We start from the raw sequence: 18,338 nt of genomic DNA on the forward strand, positions 1-18,338 counted from the left end.
AAGCATCCTTCCTTTAATGAAGAGACCAAAACTTAATTGAAAAATGTTGCCTTTGTGTTATTAGCAAATGGTATTTATAATTTTAAATGATAGATATATTTTTAGTTTTTTGTTCCTTTTGTTAATCACGTTTCCAGTCTTCACCATACAATTAATCCATAAAGAAAGAGCTAAAGAGTTTGCACAATGAGAATGAGTGAAGCATTCTTCAAGATTATAATTATAATCTATCCACAGTTGAAAAATATAACAAACATATTACAGAGAGAATTTTCTTTGTATCACTGAACAAATTAGGAAACATGATTTTTAGTCTGTGAATGAGAATATTTTGTTGTTTTTATGTGCTTTTGGTCTGTGTTCTTTTTCTGTTGTGTATCTTTTTTCCTCTCTCACTCTCTACAGGTCAGACTTTCTGTTTTATTTTTTCTACCAGTCCCTTTACCTGATGCTTATCTCTTCATTTGTCCAGTTGAGCTCTTAGTTTCACTTAACTGTCCTTTCCTTTAGGGACCCACAAGTAAAATCTCCCCTGTGCAGGTTCTCTTCAATGCTAGCTTCTCCATTTGAGATCCTTCAGGTCAGTGGCTGCGTTTTTTCATCACCACGTGGGAAGACACATTTTAAACATTTAGGACTTATTTGGGACAGACAAGGATCCACTTTAGGATACTTAGAAGGTGCATGGGGGGAAAATATTCTGAAAAACTGTTTTGCTTTTTTAAGTTTTTCTTTTTTCTTTTTTTTGTTAGGTAAATTTTTCTGCCACAGGCTTTGTAGTGAACTGAATGCTGAAGGTTGCTTCTAATTCTTAAATGCCTTCTAAAGGTTTATAACTTTTTCTTTTGTATGTTTCTGTGCTGTGCATAAGTGATTATATTTTTATTTACCAAATTAGTAAAAATATTTTTGCCTTCTTTCCTATTAAGAGTTTTGACAGACGAGAGGTTGAAATATTAATAACCTATTTTCATGGTTTCCTATAAATAAGATATGCTTCTTTAGTTTCTGAAATTATAACTTTTTTTTAAGCTGTTGAAGGATGAGGAGTGCTTTTTAAAGAAAATAGTCACCTTTGAATATATCCATACCAACAGGGAAAACCCACATCACAAAATAGCTATACATTAAGACCTTGCTGCATTATTAAGGGAACACTTCAGGTATGTAGTCAAACATGACATAGGGAAAATAACTACCTCATACAAAGAGTTCCAAAATTCAGATTTTTTTGAGACTCAGACTTTAGTTTTGCTAACAGTTGATGATGAGGTGTAAAACTATAAAATTTAAAATATCAGTTGCTTTCTATGTTATTTTGTGTCATTTTCTGCTTTTCAAGGTGGGGCAGAATTGGGATACTTTAATTGAATTTCAGTTCACATACAAAGGGGTCATAGTTAGAATATTATATGAATAAAGAACATGAGGGGATGAGTATTTGTTCTGTTTGTAAAAACGGGAAAAATGAATGACATTAGTATTTGTTATTTTTAAAAATGTCATTTTCAGAAATTTGTTTCTAGGAGAAACATTCATGAAAAAGATGAAGGGGCCCTGCTGTTATACCTTTCTGTTTGTATATAGATGGCATGAAATAATCTAGAAGGATGGGTTAAATCTGAGCTTATTCTCCCAGGGTTTTTATAGAATTATAGAGCAAACTCATCACTTAAAATGGCAGCCTTCAGATTATTACATTTTTATGCTAATTCTTTACAGAGCCAATTTTCCGTTTTAAAATGATTGCTTGCCAGTTGGTAGATTCTTTTACATATGAACTTTAAGTCAGATGAATTATTGTCTCCACTTTGTTTTCATATTTTCATACAATTGGTTAATGCCTATGAAGGGCTTTCTTCTGATCCTGAAGGAATAAGAGAGATCCATTTGATGAGCTAGGATGTAGTACCAGGAAGACACTTTTCTCTGACTTCCAGTGATCATAAAAGTGCCTTCAGACAGTTCCCCATGGTGTATCAGGAAATAACCTGTCTCTTATTGCAGAATATTTTGTCTTTTTGTCCTGGTAGCAGAGCCTCACCCAACACTAACATGCTTGGAGAGAGAGTAACCATGAAGATAGAAGTACACAGAATGTTAGAAATTAATTTGGGGGCTATCTGATAAGTAACAAAAGAAGTAGATGAAATTTGCATTTCCTTTTCCTCCACCATAAAGTCTGTTTCACAATGCCTTTTTTAAAAATCATTTTGGTCCCTTTTTCATACTGTGTACATCTTTCATGGGGCCCCAAACTGGGCATATAACATTAATAAATACCTGTCTCATGCTGAATATAATGATAAGATATCTCAGCTCCTATATTCCCATCTCATAATTCCATGTTAGTTCATTTAGTTTATACCAATGTCTTTGAGTAATATATTGTTGCCCCAGTTTATTTAATTCAAATAGCCCAACGTGATATTTCTTTCCACTATTCGTTTGGGAATATAGCATTTATTTGGGGAAAAGTAAATGTCATATTTCTATGGAAATTGATCCAGTGAAGATTATACTTCCATCTGTAAATGAATACAAAGGCAAATTAATTGGTCCACAAAAAAAATGATACCTTTAGTAAAACTTGTAATAATCACCTTAATTTCTCCTGACTCTTATATGTTAGTTATATTAGTATGTTAAGGTCACACAGCTGCCCTTTTCTCCCCTCTGAATTTCCAGGCTTAACTGGTAGATGGTTCTTAATGATTTATACCTAGCTACTGCCAATTTTCCTCTCTGAAGTGGGATTCCATAGAAACCTCCTTGACCTACAAGTGATGATGTGAATCTTTCCTTAGGGCGTTCCACAAAAAGACCACTCAGATTTTATTTCACGTATGTTAAAAATATTTTACTATTAAGCACTACACGGAACATGTACAACATAATGACAATAACAAACCAAAGAGGGAAAGTTACAAAGCTCAATCTTGCTCCTCATACACAATTATATGAAATTAGGTCTTACTCTTGTTTAAGAGTGGTGTAGTGGAGAGAAGCCAAGATTTGGACCATTGGTATATCTAAGTCAAATCCTGGTTCTTCCACTTAATATCTGTTGTGTTATATCTGTGTGATACCCTTGGTCAAGTAACTAAACCTTTCTCAGGATCAGTTTCCTCATCTGTCAAATGGAAATAATAATGCTTAATAAAAATGCATTTATGTAGTTCTTTAGCATTTGCAAATCACTTTTTATACATTATCTCATTTGAACCTTACAACAGCCCTGTGAGATAAGCATCATAGTTATTAGCATCCACATTTTATAGATGAGGAAACTGTCTCAGAATGGTTATGACTACTACATAAATGTTAGAGGTGGTATGACCTTTCATCTTTCTGACTTCAAGTCAACAATGTATCTACTATATTGGATATATTTGTACTAACTTCACAGGATTGTCATGAGGAAATTACTTTTTTAAAAAAATAATATTTTATTCTCCTTCCAATTACATATAAAAACAATTTTTAGCATTTTTTTTTAAGTTTTGAGTTCCAAATTCTATCTCTCTCACTCTCTCTTTCTCTTCCCTCCCAACTTCCTGAGATAATAAGCAATCTGATATAGGTTATACATGTGTAATCATGAGGAAATTGTTTTTCAAGCCTTAAAATGCTATACAAATAGATCACATCACCTCCATTGTTATCTCTTAGTTTCACCTCTTCTCCTGAATGACATCATCCCTCTATTTCTCATCCACAGGGTCATCAAGCCCATTCCTTTCTGGGCTGGGTATAAGTGGTTAGGCTGGCTGTTACTTACACTTGTTCTCGTTTTTAATTCAATACGTTCAGCGTAGTGGAACTGTAGTTATCTCAGCCCATCTGGAGTCTAGATTCCAATTCAACTCTGGGCGTGGAGCTGCCAGGCTTGACCAGTGTGCCGTCAGATCCTTGATTGTGGGATATGTGTTAATGGCACATGTTAGCTGCCAACCACTTAGCTGTCCTTGTTACATGCAGTTGTTTTTCTACTCCCTCTCTAGGAGGTATTTGTTAGAATCCAGACTTATTATTAGAAAATTCTTTGCATGATGACATTGCTTACCATCACCAAGGGTAGAATCTGGCACCACATATTCCACAAAGTTACTTTTTCAGATACTTATTTATCTCTTCTGTCCTTTAATACTGGCAGAATTTTTCTTTCTTCGTTGCTTAGCAGGGTGCCTTACACATAGTAGACAGTTAACAAATTTTTATTGACTGTTGCATCAAAATTGTCTTTGCAAAGCAGATTTACCATTTTGGCAGATTCCATGCTCTAGCATAATGACTGCTGTTTGTTGTTTGTTCAGTTGTTTTAGTCATTTCCAACTTTTCATGATCCCATTTGGGATTTTTCTTGGCATAGATACTGGAGATGTTTGCCATTTCCTTTTCCAGCTCGTTTAACATATGAGGAAACTGAGTTAGACAGGGTTAAGTGACTTGTAGTATTTGAGGCCATACTTGAATTCAGGAAGATGAGTCTTATTGATTTCAGGTCAGGCATAGCATGAGTGCTGCTAGTTGGACTTAAATCTAATTACTAGCCTAAAACCTTCCTGGAAATACTGTTGTGATGAATAACTCATCGATTTAGGTTCTATTTAGGAAAGAATAATATGACCTTATAAATGATCTTGGGATGGCCTAGGTGGCAACAGTGGCTAGCGTGCTGGGCCCTGAAGTCAGGAAGATGCATCTTCATGAGTTCAACTCTGGTCTTATACCTTTGGCAAGTCACCTAATTTCATATGCCTCAGTTCCTCATCAGTAAAACGAGCTGGAAAAAGAAATGACAGAACACTCCAGTATCTTTGCCAGGAAAACCTCAAATGGGTCACAAAGAATGGGACACTGTTGAAACAACTGAACAACAACAAAATAAATGATCTTAGAATTTTATCCTTCTGTTAAAATAAGTATTTTCCCTTTTGCAGCTATTTTTTACCCTGTTTTATCTTTCTACATTCTCCTGCTATGTCTTTAATTTTTCTCTGTTCTTACAAGTCTGATTTTCTTATAAGTAATGTTTCTGAACAGAATAGCAAAAAAGCATTTCTTTGGGCAACCATTTCTTGGCAGAAGTGACGATTACCAATTGATTGGTTGGAATGTTTCCTATGGAATCTGCCTTTGGGGTTATTTTGTGTGTATCTTAGGGATTTTTTATTGGTTGCCATTTAAATGTAATTTCTTAATATTTGGGGGGGGTGTGTGTGTGTGTACGCGCGCACATAAATTTGCTTTTGGCATGAAAGAGAGAAATACTTTTGCAATGATTCTTTTTCTTGAATTGACTAATAAGTTAAATAACTAGCCTAGACAGATATTTTGCCTTTTCAGAATTTGCACTGGAAATTAAAGGAAAACATGTATTATAGGCTTGGGCACTATCAAAATATCCTTCCAACCTCATTGAAAAGTAATTTCTCAAGTTTTCTCCAAAGTTTCAAATATTCATCCTCCTTTCTGTGTTTTGGTAGTAAACTTGTCTTATCATATTTAATTCTACTTTGTTTTGAGCCTAAAAGGATTAACTTCATGTTTTTAGTGTTGTTTTCATACTTATTTTATTTGATTTTATCTCTTAGACTGGTGAGATGTTAAAAGAAAAATTTGAAATTTTTTTTAATGTTGAATAATGTTAATATTAAATTATGTTAAATGATAAAAATGAATATTTAAAAATGTTAAAAGAAAAACAGAATTTTTATGCTATAAAGGAAGTTTACTTGATTTAAAAGAAGCCTATTATAAAATGACTTCTTATTTACATAGTTTTAGACAACTTGAGTCATAAATTCCCCTGGAAAAAATGTCATACAGTAAAAGCCTGGTATAATGCGGTTTATACGGTCATTCTCCTTCAGCACCAGCACAAAGGGGTTTTATTCCACTAAATAATAGTAACACGTAGTTTATTTTTATATGGTACTTTCAGGTTACACATATTAACTCATTTGATCTTCAAAACAAGTAAGTGCTATTTTTTAAAAGTTAAATTTTTATTAATGTCTTTTATTTTGTACGTAATCATAGTGACCCTAGACACTTATTGTAGCTGAGTAAACCCTAGGCAAGGCACTTAACCTCTGCCTCAGCTTCTTCATTTGTCAAGTGAAGATAATAATAGCACCTACCTCTAGGATTGTTGTATGGCTTAAATGAGATAATATCTGTTAAGTGCTTCACAGTGCTAGCACAAAATAGGCTCCAGATAGATGTTAGTTATTTTTATTATCATTGTTTATCCCCAATATGTTCTTACCCTCCCAGAAAGTTATCCCATGTAACAAATAGTACTTTTTGTTTTAAGACAAAAGAAGAAAAATAGCACAACTGATCAGTACATTGAAAAGGTAAAAAAACATGTGCAGTATGTAACTTCTACCTCCCTGAAAGGGTGGGTTGGAAGTGTCCTCTCATTTTTTTTGTCATATTCACTTTTGATTCTTTTGTGCAGTTGTTCTTTCTATTTATGTTATTATATTTAGGAAATACAAAGATAAAGAGTAAGTATGTTTTAAGAATAAGTAATAGGTAAATATTTGATTGGGAGAGATTGAAGAGAATAGCTATCAATCAATCAACAAGCATTTATTAGTCACCTTCACTGCCAAGAATGAAATAGTTCTTCTCTCAGGGCACTGGCATCCTATTAGGGGAAGGCAACAAGTTCATAAATAAGTATATACATGACAGAGGGAAATAAATGCAAAACAATTAAATGAAAAGTAGCAGGTGACTGGAAGAACGTGCCTATGACAAAAATAGGGAAATCTGGAAAAGGGTTTTTTTTGGGGGGGGGAAAGATGATAGTGTTTTTTTGGTTTTTTGTTTTATTTATTGAGTATGAGATATTCAATAGGCAATTGGTGACATGGAACTAAAACTTAGAAAATCAGACTGAGTGTATAGATTAAGCCTGTGGAAGCTAAAGGAAAAAAAGAGGAAGGACCTAGGACAGAACCTCGGGAAATATGCGCAGTGAGGGTGAGAGTTCCCATGTTGATGAAAAAAGTAGCCATACAACCCTTAGATGTGGCTTTTGTAGAGGCTAAATGTGGGTTAGTAAGTGCCTATGTACTATGGACTATGTAGTCCATCAGGGAGCTTATCTATCAGGAAAGACAGAGCAGCTACACATATAAGTAACTACAATGTAGATGCAAAGTAATTTCAGAGGGAGAAGCTAACAATTGGGAGAGATCAAAAAAGGTGTGAGGAGGTGGTACATAAGCTTAACTTTGAAGGGAGCAAGTAGGGATTCTAAGAGGTAGAACCAGAGATGGAGTTTGTTCCAATCCTGGGGACAGCCTGGGCAAAAATAAGGGAATGGGAATAGAATGTTGAATAAAGGAACAGTGAGTGAAGAGGAATCGTGTGTAATAAACCTGAAATGGCAGGTTGGAACCAGTACAGAGCCACTGAAGCTTCTTTAGCAAGAGTCTAACTTGGTTAGGTCTGTGCTTTAGGAATATCCATATTTGTAGCTATGTGAGGAGGAGAAAGACTTAAGTCAGGAGGCCAGTTAGGACTTGGAACAGTTCAGAAGAGAGGGGAGCCTAAGGCAAAGCTAAGATTCAAACTCCAGTCTGCTAACTGTAAATCCAAGTATTCCTTCTAATACTCTCATACTTTCCCTCCCAAAGATATCTCATTTTCTTTGTTTTACTTAAAAAAAATTTTTTAATAAGCAGTGTTTGCCTTTGCTGCAGTCACTTGTTTTATACAATTTGTTATTGAGTTCACAAGATATTGACCCATATTCTTTAATTCTTCATTATGAAACCATGCTTTTACGTTGGATATTAAGTGTTCCTTTCACAAACAGTCCATTATCCCACATCTAGCCATGATTATAGCCTAGAGGTTTTCTTTTTATTCTGCTTATATCAATTAACAAAACATTTGAAAAATTAATCTATCCCTTCCTCTTACTCCCAGATTGAGCAAATAGAAAAGAAAAACCTGAAAAATAAAGCCTTTGATACATAGCTGCATAATCCTGCAAAACAAATTGCCCCATTAGCCATGTCTGAAAAATATATCTCTTTCTGCATTTTAAGTTTTTCACTTCCCAGGAGGTGAATGGTATGTTTTCATTTTCATTCTTTTGGACTCATGATTTATCATTGCATTGATCAGAGTTCTGATGTCTGTAAAAGTTGTTTTTCTCTGTAATGTTATTATCAGTATATAGATAGTTTTCCTAGTTCTGCTGCCAAAGATATTTCCCTTTAGAGTTGCAGCCTATATTTGAATAATTGTGCCGAGCAGCTACTCCTTAAATGAATAGAGATGAGATAAAAAGGGGTTAAGGCCAGACAAAATAGGTTTGAGCCTGTATGTCTGATGGCATTCCAAAATTTTGTAAGTGTTTTTTTTAGATTAGCTGTTGGTTTAGCTTACTTGGATCTCTGCACCCTTAGTTTCAGATTATCTAACAAATAGCTGTGGTGTTTTTATTTCTGTTTTGCTTAAGTGACAGATGCTTTCTCTATGTTTTCATCTTTTAATCTTGACAAATGAGAGGTAGCATTCTTTTTAAGAAGGAATAAAACAACTGTTTAATTGGTTTAGTATTTTAGTAATTAAAATTTGTGCTATGCTCTTAGCTCTCAAATAAAACTTTGTTAAATCATATCTGTCTCAATGTCAAATATATAATTTAATAACTTTACCTGTATTTCCTTTGTTTTTAGATGCACTTCCTAAACAAAGGTACTTTCAAAGATGATTTTCTCCAAGAAAGGGCTTGTGTCAAATGTAAATTAAAAACCCATGCCTTTTATTTTAGAGCTGCATCTTGTTAAATTTCTTTTATGAAACAAGAATATTTTTCTCCCAGACTGTGATAAATGTTAATAGAATTAACCTCACATTTTTTAATGTTACAGGCAGTTTGATAAATGCCTACTAGGTTAGCCTGTTGTGCTGGTTGATATTATATGTCTTTTGATTTTAAGTAATCTGCAGTTTAAACAAATGCTAACATTCTTTAATCTTGTTATAATGGTTTCAGGATGGATTTGGGAGGTTTTTAGAGGGGGGAAGAGGGAGGTGTGGGATATTTTTACCTTCAACTTAAAGAAAGCAAAACAGACTAGTGGAATTTTCATTTTTAGGTTTCTAAAACTATACCCTCTGGTATCTTTAGGCATACTAAATTAATAGATATGCAGTTACCTAATCAAAACAATTTCAGGAATCTTGTTTTAGGGTTTCAAATACATATTTCCAGCATCTTTTGATAGTTCTGAAATTTGAGAGGAATATTTTTTGGTTTGGCATTTTTTTAAGTCTAAATATGGCATGTATAAAGCAATATGTGTGAGAGGTAGACAGTGTACAAATAATCACAGTCTATTATTAGCAGTAGGAAGATGGTTAGACCAGGAACCAGGAAATCTACAGCTTATCCACATTTCTGCCCTAAGATGCAAAATTTGGATGATGTATTCCTCTTATCCTCATGGAACTTTGTGTGTAGTAAGGGCATATTATAGACATAAATAACTAAAGTTATATCATAATCATAATAATAAAGTATATAATAGAGATATAAGCAAATTGCTGTACCTTACAGGTAAAGAGTCATCACTGATCAATCAACAGATGTTTAAGTGCTTGCAGTTAAGTTCCAGGAGCTCTGCTAAGTGGTAGGGGTACTCTAAATGCATTCTCACTGGCTTTCCCCAACGCTATCCCTCCTCAACCCCAGCTCCTAACTTCCTTGTCTTCCTTCAAGTCTCAGCTAAAAGCCCACCTTCCATAAGAAGCCTTTTGAGGTAGTTAGGTAGTATAATGGATAGAGCACTGGATTCAAGTTCCTTCTCAGATGCTTATTAACTACATGACCCTGAGCAAGTCATGTAACCTCTGTCTGCCTCAGTTTCCTCAGTTGTAAAATGGAGATCATAATAGTATCTACTACCCAAGGTTGTTAGGTCGAATGAAATAGTATTTGTAAACCACTTAGCTCAGTGCCTGGCATGTACCAGGTGTTTAATAAATCTTTCCTTCCTTCTTAATGCTTGTACCTTCCCTCTGAGATTACTTCCAATATACCCTATGTGTATTTTTTGAACAGATTCTTTGCATGCTGTCTTCCCCATTAAGAACATGAGTTTCTTAAAGGCTAGGACCATTTTTTGCCTTTCCTTGTGCCTAGTGTTTTAATTGCTTAAATACTTGCTGACTTGACATAAGTACAATGAGTAAAACAATTCCCACTCAAAAGGACTTTATATTCTAATGGATACAAGTACATATAAAAATAAATACAGCATTAGTATAAATGTGAATATGTACAAAGCAGTTTTATATAAGGTAGTTGGGGGGGCAGAGCGAAACGTGTAGAAGATGGTACTTGAACTTCATCTTAAGGAAAGAGACTCTTTGAGGCAGAGAAAGGAAAGGAGTGCTTTCTAAGCATGTGAAGTGGTGAGTGTAGAAGTATGGAGATAGGAGTTGGAATATTGGCATATAAGGAGTAGAAAAAAAGCCAGATGGTGTTTGGTCTTGGCTTTGAAAGTAATCATTCTCACGGGGAAGGAGGGGTAATTGTATGATATATTCAATAGTTCACAGCTGTCCTACTTGTCTGTGTCTTCTACTGAACTACCTTATGCTCTATTCTGTTCATTTTTAAAATGCTTTATTATACTATGTAAGACCATGTAAGAAACAGAAAACATCAATAAAATTTTAATGAAATTTCTTTTAAATGAAAGACTTGCTTGAACCAATGCAGAGTAAAGTAAGCAGAACCAGAAAAGTTTATTCCCTATCATCAGTATTATAAAAATGAACAATTTTGAAGATTCTTATAAACTGATTAAAAATGAAATGAATGGAACCAAGGAAAGGAGTTATACAATAAGAACATTGGAAAAAAGTGGGGGGGAAGAGCAGCTACATGGTGTAGTAAATATAGCTCCAGCATTGGAGTCAGGAAGACCTGAGTTCATATCCGGCCTCAGACTCTTGAAACTTACTAGCTGTGTGACCCTGGGCAAGACATTTAACCCTGATTGCCTCACCAAAAAAAAAAAGAAGGCAACTTTGAAAGCTGAATGAACTATGGTCAAGAAAATGACTGTCTGATTCCAGAGGATTGGTGGTGAAATATGCTATTCATTACAGAAATGTTAAAAACTTAGGGTATAGCATGAGACATACTTTTTTTTTGTTCAACCATTGTGGGAATTAGAATTTTATTATGCATATTTGTTACAATAAAAATTTTTCTCCTGTGCAAAAAAAAATAAAATAAAATAAAAATGTTTTATTAGTGTTTTCATTTTTTTCATTGCTATCTCACCATCTCCTTCCTCCCTACAGTTCTCTCTCTGCAAAAAAAAAATTAAAAATTTTTAAATCTTCCCTTGTAACAAGTAAACATTGGCAAAAGCTAAATCCATACATTGGTTATATCTGAATGTGTATATTTCATTATTCAGACAAATTCAGCTGGGTCAGTGAATGACTAAATCATCTAAGACAGATTGTTGTCCTTTGTCCAGGAAGTGAGATGCCATACTGTGTCTCAGTAGTGCATTCTAATATTTTTATTAATCTTAAAGTCAAAAGATCTTACTTTTAGCAAACCAAAATCTCCATAAAAATAATTATCTGCCTTCTTTTTTCTAGGCTGAATAGTCTCACTTCCTTTAACCTTTTCCCATGGCATTTTGAAAAAAGAGGCAGTACTATCTTAGTTTAAGCTATATAGTCAGACTGCTTTAGTAACCTTTAAGTGAGCATTGCTATGTAATGTGACTTGTTTTCTCCCTGTGGTTTAGTTTTTGTTGTTGTTTTCCTTGTTAGAGTTGACATTAATCTATTGCGATTTTCAATTTTCCTTTTTATTATCGTGAGCTTAACCAACATTAATAAACGTGAATCTTTCCCTATAGAAAGAAGAACAGAAAAAGACTACGCATCTCGTAGGAAGTTGGTCCACTGCTCTGCTTGTCTGTGTCACCTAATGAGCTTCCTTCTGCTTTCCTTTGATTATTTTAGTGATTCATCAATGTTCTTTTCTTTCTGCCATTTTATTTTTAGATTTATGTACAAGTTAATAAGGAAGCAGCAGATGATGAAAATGTGGAGAAATCAGCACGTGAATTCTTTCGTCAAATGGAAGCAGGTGACGAGCAGGCACTTTCGTTGTGGCAGAAATTTCGGGACTTGAGCATTAAAGAGTATGTCCAGATTTACAAGGTATGTGGAGGTCACTCCTCCTGAGAGTAGTATGATGCATCATGAAGTAGAGCCACTGCGTATACGTAAACCACTGCATCTTGAGTTACTGTTTAGTTAATTTAGATGACCTTAGATTTTGAGTGACATTGAGTAACACATAAGCAATTTGAAGATCCCCCCTTTTTTCTTTTCATTTTTTCTTACTTTTTTCTTCCTTTCTCCTCCTTAGACTCTACCTCTGATACTTGGAAACATAACCACTTTCTCCTCAGACAGGGCTTCAGAAGTTGATTTGTTTTTTTTAGTCATTGTCTCAAATCATGCAGATTATTAAATGGGTTCATTGCATCTTGTTTGCATGATTACCATGTCTGTGAACTTGTGATATTTCATGGAATTACTTGAAGCCAGGACTTAATAAAACCATTAAAAAATAATTAAGAAAAAGAATCTGCTTTATAATAGGCTTCAAAGAATAAGTCAGGATGTCCCAATATGTCTCAATTAACACAAATATCATAGCCATAATTGTATGTTTTTTACCTTCTTGAACATCCCATTCCACTGTATCATCCGTTTATGTATAGAGGAATAACTGCCCCTAAAGTTCCCATTATCAGACCTCCAGCACGTTGGTCAATAAGATAAGTCGGGGATTTGTGTGTGTGTGTGTGTATGTTTGTTTTTGTTTTTGTTTTTTTGCAATTGGAGTTATGTGACTTGCCCAGTAGTAAATGTCAAGTGTTTGGTCTGAGGCTGGATTTGAACTCAGGTCCTCCTGACTTCAGGGCCGGCACTCTATCCAGTGTGCCACTTAGCTGCCCCTAAGATAAGTTGTTCTTAAGGAAACATCTGATTCTTATCTTTTTTAGAATGTGAACGTACCACTTCTATGGCATTTAAAAAATATATTTATTTAATTTTAGTTTGCAGCATTGACTTTTATAAGATTTTTTCTATGGCATTCTTGACCTAACAATATGGAATCTTTTTCTTTTCTTTGGTAGATTAGAGCACCAGCCTAATTTTTAGTTTTCTTTAAATGTGAAGTTTTCTTCTTTTGGCCTTTTATGGGATGGTAAGACAACCCCTGTCTTAGAAAGAGTAAAACAGGAGTGGGGAACCTCTGGCCTTGATGCCACATGTGACCTTCTAGGTCTATGGGTACGGCCTTTTGACTGAGTCTAAGTTTTATAGAACAAATTCTTCTATTAAGGGGATTTGTTCTGTGAAGTTTGTATTCCATCAAAGAGCTGCACTTGAGGACCTAGAGGGCCACATGTGGCTTCAGAGGCTGTAGGTTCCCCACCCCTGGAATAAAATTTTATTTTTTACCCTGACTTTTTTGTTTCTGAAACTTTGTAGAGGCTAGGAGTACATTTTGATGAATATTCAGGAGAATCGTTTTATCGAGAGAAATACCGGGAAGTCTTAAGGTTGCTGGACAAGAAAGGACTCCTACAAAGAACAAAGTATGGTCAAAAAAATTTTTTTGCTCATTGTGTAGTACACTTTGAAATGCATGTATTTTTTTTAATAAAGTACTTTTGATTTTTCAAAGTGATTTCATAAATACACAACAACCCAGTAAAAAAATAGATGTTATTCCCATTTTATGGTGGTGAAGCCAACTAACTTGCCTGGTGTCACGGAGCTCCTTAATAGCATAATCAGACAATTAGCAAGTGTTTATTAAATGCCTCCTGTGTGCCAGGCATAATGCTAGATACTGACGGTACCAGAATAGAAATGAAACAGTCTTTGCCCTAAAGAAGATGATGTTTTGTTAGAGGAGATAGCATGGTACATACAAGGTAATTTTTTGTGAGGGAAAGCTCTAGCCACTACAGGTATCAAGAGACGCCATATGTAGAAGATGGAGCATGAGATGACCTTTGAAGGAAACTAAGAATTCTTAGAGGAGTAGGTGAGGAAGTAGTGTTCTCTAGGCATGGAGGACATATTGTGGATATAAAAATAGCTAACATATATCACTTTAAGGTTTGTAAAATACCTTACATAAGTATTATTTCATTAGAGTTTCACAACAACCTTGTGAACTAGGAACTACTGTCCCCATTTTACAACTAAGGAAACTGAGGCTTACAAAGGTTAAGTGACTTTCTTAGGATCATACAGCTAGTGAATATCCAAGATGGGATTTGAATCCATGTCTTTCTGGCTTTGACTGCACCATAGAGTGCATGAAGGCCAGTAAAAAGCTTGTATGAAGAGGAGAGTAATAGGCTGGAAAGGTAGGTTGGAGCTAGATTGTGAGGAATTTTAAATGGAATTTAGAAAAATTTGCATTTAATTCTAGAGATAATGAGTAGCCCAAGTCAAACTGTGTATCCTAGGGAACCTCCCTTTATTCCTCTTAAGTTGTTGATGACCATTTTGTCCTCAAGTATAAGGAGAACAATGGCATGATCAGAGATATGCTTTAGAAATATCATTTGGCAGCTTTTTGTAGCATGGATTGGAGAAGGGAGAGATTTGAGACAGGGGCACCAGTTAGGAGTCCATTGAGTTAAGAGTCTGGGTCAGAGGTGATAAGAATCTGAATTGGGATGGTGGCCCAGATAAAAAATAGATTGAAGAAAAGAGCTTGGAGGGGAGAAATGTTCTGGGGGTAAATTGGACAAGACTTGGCAGCTAATTGAACATGAGGGTGAGAGAGTCCAGGAAGTCAAAGGTAACTTGGGAAACTAGAAAGTTGGTCATATTCCCAGTAGTAATAAAAACAAGTTCAAAAGATGAATTCTGCCTCAGATATGCTCAGTTTAAGATGCCCACAGAACATCCATTTCTAAATGTCCAGGAGGTGATCAGTCATGCTGGACTGGAGTTCAGAAAAGAGACTAAGGCTGAATATAGGTCTGGGAGTTCTCTGCATAGAGATCAAAATTAAACCCAGGGAAACTGATCATGTCACTAAGATAAAGTGAATACAATAGAAGAGAAGAGGGCCCAGAACACTTGGGTATATCTATAGTTAGAGAGCATGGTAGGGTGGTGATGCTACAGAGGAAAGGAATAAACATTTATATAGCACCTATTGCGTGCCAGGCAGTGTGCTAAGCACTTTACAAATATTATCTCATTTGATATAACAACCCTGGGAGGTAAATGCTATTATTATCCCCATTTTACAGAAAGGAAACTGAGACAGAGGATGAAGTGACATGCCTAGGGTGACACAACTAATGTCTGAAGACAGGTTTGAACTCAGGTCTTCCTGACTCCAGGCCCAGCACTATATGCACAGGGCTACCTAGTTGCCCTCTGAACTTAACTCCATTTGTGGTTTTGGGTGTTGGTATAGGTGTGTATCTTCTATGTATATAGTTATTTGCAGTTTGACCTCCCCATTGGACTGTGAGCTCCTTGACTGCAGGAACTATGTTTTTGCCTTTCTTTTTATTCTCAGAGTTTAACATGGTGCCTGCAATATAATTAGTGTTTAAAAATTGCTTGTTGGTGTTTTAAGTGATGTCTAATAGCTGCTTCATAGGATTATTGTAAGAGTCCATTGTACTAATATATTTTAAAATGCTCTGTAAATTATAAAGCACTACACATATTGTTTTATAAAAAGTAAAGCAGTATTCAGTTATTATTATTATTAAATTATGAACATCTTAAACATATATTATGAATATTATTATTGTTATATCATGAAAAGCTTTAGTTTGCTAGATTAGGTGACGGCATACTCAATAAATTCCATTGACTCCCTATCGCCTCCAGGATCAGATTCAAAATCCTCTGTCATCCAAACCCCTTAATAACCTAGCACCTTCTGCACCACCCTCCCTTTCCCAAACCTTTCCATTCTTCTTATGTCTTATACCCTTCACTCACACATACTCTTCAGTCCACTGACACTGGTCTCTTTACGGTTACCCAAACAAGTTACTGTCTCACAGCTCTGGACATTTTTTCTGGCTGTCCCCCATCCTTAGAACACTGTTCCTTCTTATCTCCTCCTACTGGTTTTCCTGCCTTCAGGTCCCAATTAATGTCTCACCTTCTATGGGAAACCTTTTTTAATCCCTCTTAATTCTAGTTCCTTCTCTTTGTAAATTACTTCCTATTTTTCCTGTATGTAACTTGTTTGCACATATTTGTTTGCTTTTGTCTCTTCTTTTAGATTCTAAGCTCCTTGCATTTGTTTGTATCTCTGGCTCTTAGCACAGTGCCTGGCACCTAGAAGGAGCTTAATAAATGCTTATTGATTGACTGGAAAGAGATCTAGACTTGGTATCAAAAGGCTTTTTTTTTTCCAACTCTGAACTACCATTTTCTATCTTTGTCTTTGGGGCAAAGTCCTTAACCTCTATGAGCTTTGGTTTATTCATCTTTAAAAATGGAATAATAATGCTTACCATGCTACCTAGCTCTCAGGGTTGGTGAAACAGTCAATTGAGATCATGTGTATACTTGTTCATAATTGTAAAATGTTATATAAGTTAATTTTAACAGCAGAAAATCAAAGTGAATTATCCCATAAAGAAAGCATTAAGCATGCCATTCCCATGCCCAGTTAACTCTAATGGCTCCTTATACCTTTAGGATCAAGAACAAATTTTTCTGTTAGACATTTAAAATCCTTAACAACCTAGAGCCAGCTTGTCTTACTATACATTATTCCCCCATCATGGATACTACAGTCTAGCAAAATTGACTTCAGTGCTCACATCTTTGTGCCTTTGCATAGACTGCCCTCCATGCCTGGAATGCCCTTCCTCCTCCTTTTTGCCTCTTAGCTTACATAATTTCCTTCAAAGCTAAACTTAAACAACACTTTCTACACATTGTCTTTCCTGATCCCCTCCATTAGTATTCCCCCATTACCACCAAGAAAAGAATTGTATATATTATATAAAAATATATAAAATGTACTGGATATATTTTGCATATGTCTATGTGCATGTTTTTTCCCCTAATAGATTCTAAGCTCATTAAGATCTGGGTTGCATTTCTGATTTTTATCTCCACTGTCTAGTACTGTAACTGGCACATATTAGGTATTTAGTAAATATTTGTTGATTGGTTTTCTGGTGTTTTAGTTTGTATTTTACATTTGTCAATACCTTGGAGTAATCAATCTAATATTGAATATTAGATATGGCAGTCTTTGGAAAAACTACATTGTTTTACCTCATTGTACATCTTTCTTATCACTTGGTTGCTATATTACTTTACAAATTTTAAGAGTAATGTGTTTTCTTAAAAAATTAAAGTTTATTGATTATGTTTTGACACAATAGACATTGGCTGACAAATACCCAAACAAACTACCTTACAAAGTATATTCTCTGAAAGCTAGTTCATTGATCCTTAATAGAAAGGATTTATCTTTCACCTTTGATAATATGGTGCTAACATTGATCAGGGTTTTATTGCCTCTCAGAATTGACTTGATTACATTGTAGTCATTGTTTATAGTCTTCTGGTCTTACTTTCCTCATTCTGCGTCATTTCATGTAAGTACACCTATTTCTCTCAAGGCTTCATATTCATTCTTTACAGCACAATAATATTCCATTAAATAATAGCTAATAATAATAGCTAACATATAGTGCTTACTGTGTGCCAGGCACTGTGCTAAGCACACTACAATTATCTCATTTGATCCTTACAAAACCAGGGTGGGGTGGATACTATTATTATCCCCATTTTATAAAAAAAGAAACTGAAACAAAGAGAATTTAAGTAGCTCACTCAGGGTCATCCAGCTAGTAAGCATCTGAGGCATCTTCTGTATTAATAATTGGAACTAAAATTGAATATTGTTGAGGGTTTCATGTTAGAAACAGTATTTTTTTTGGTGGGGGTGGGAAGAACCTCCACAGATATTAGCTTTCATATTTCTAAGAGAACAACTCTCATTTTATTTGGTTAAACAATGGATTTTAAGCTATTAAATCATATATGTTGTATTTCATAGTTTCACATATTATTTCAGTGTTTTACTTTTTGCATTTCTAGAAAAGGAACAGCAATAGTAGATCTCTCTGGAAAAGGAGACTCTTCCTTGAGCTGCACTGTAATGCGAAGTGATGGGACTTCTCTTTATGCAACCAGGTTGGTACCTTCTTCAAGAACGACCTCAGGAT

The 18,338-nt window shown here is 35.0% G+C and overlaps 1 protein-coding gene across 2 annotated transcripts in view; it reads left to right on the forward strand.

Annotated features, from left to right (window-relative positions):
* Positions 1-18,338, forward strand: part of RARS2 (arginyl-tRNA synthetase 2, mitochondrial) — a 69,282-nt gene that overhangs the window by 33,960 nt on the left and 16,984 nt on the right. For both annotated transcript variants that reach the window (XM_020976293.2, XM_020976294.2), the window contains 3 exons: positions 12,076-12,234; positions 13,582-13,688; positions 18,211-18,306. In XM_020976293.2, coding sequence (XP_020831952.1) covers positions 12,076-12,234; positions 13,582-13,688; positions 18,211-18,306 — 362 coding nt within the window. The remainder of the gene's footprint in view (positions 1-12,075; positions 12,235-13,581; positions 13,689-18,210; positions 18,307-18,338) is intronic.

This window comes from Phascolarctos cinereus, unplaced genomic scaffold, assembly GCF_003287225.1.
Source record: "Phascolarctos cinereus isolate Bilbo 61053 unplaced genomic scaffold, phaCin_HiC Scaffold_5;HRSCAF=322, whole genome shotgun sequence".
NCBI lineage: Eukaryota > Metazoa > Chordata > Mammalia > Diprotodontia > Phascolarctidae > Phascolarctos > Phascolarctos cinereus.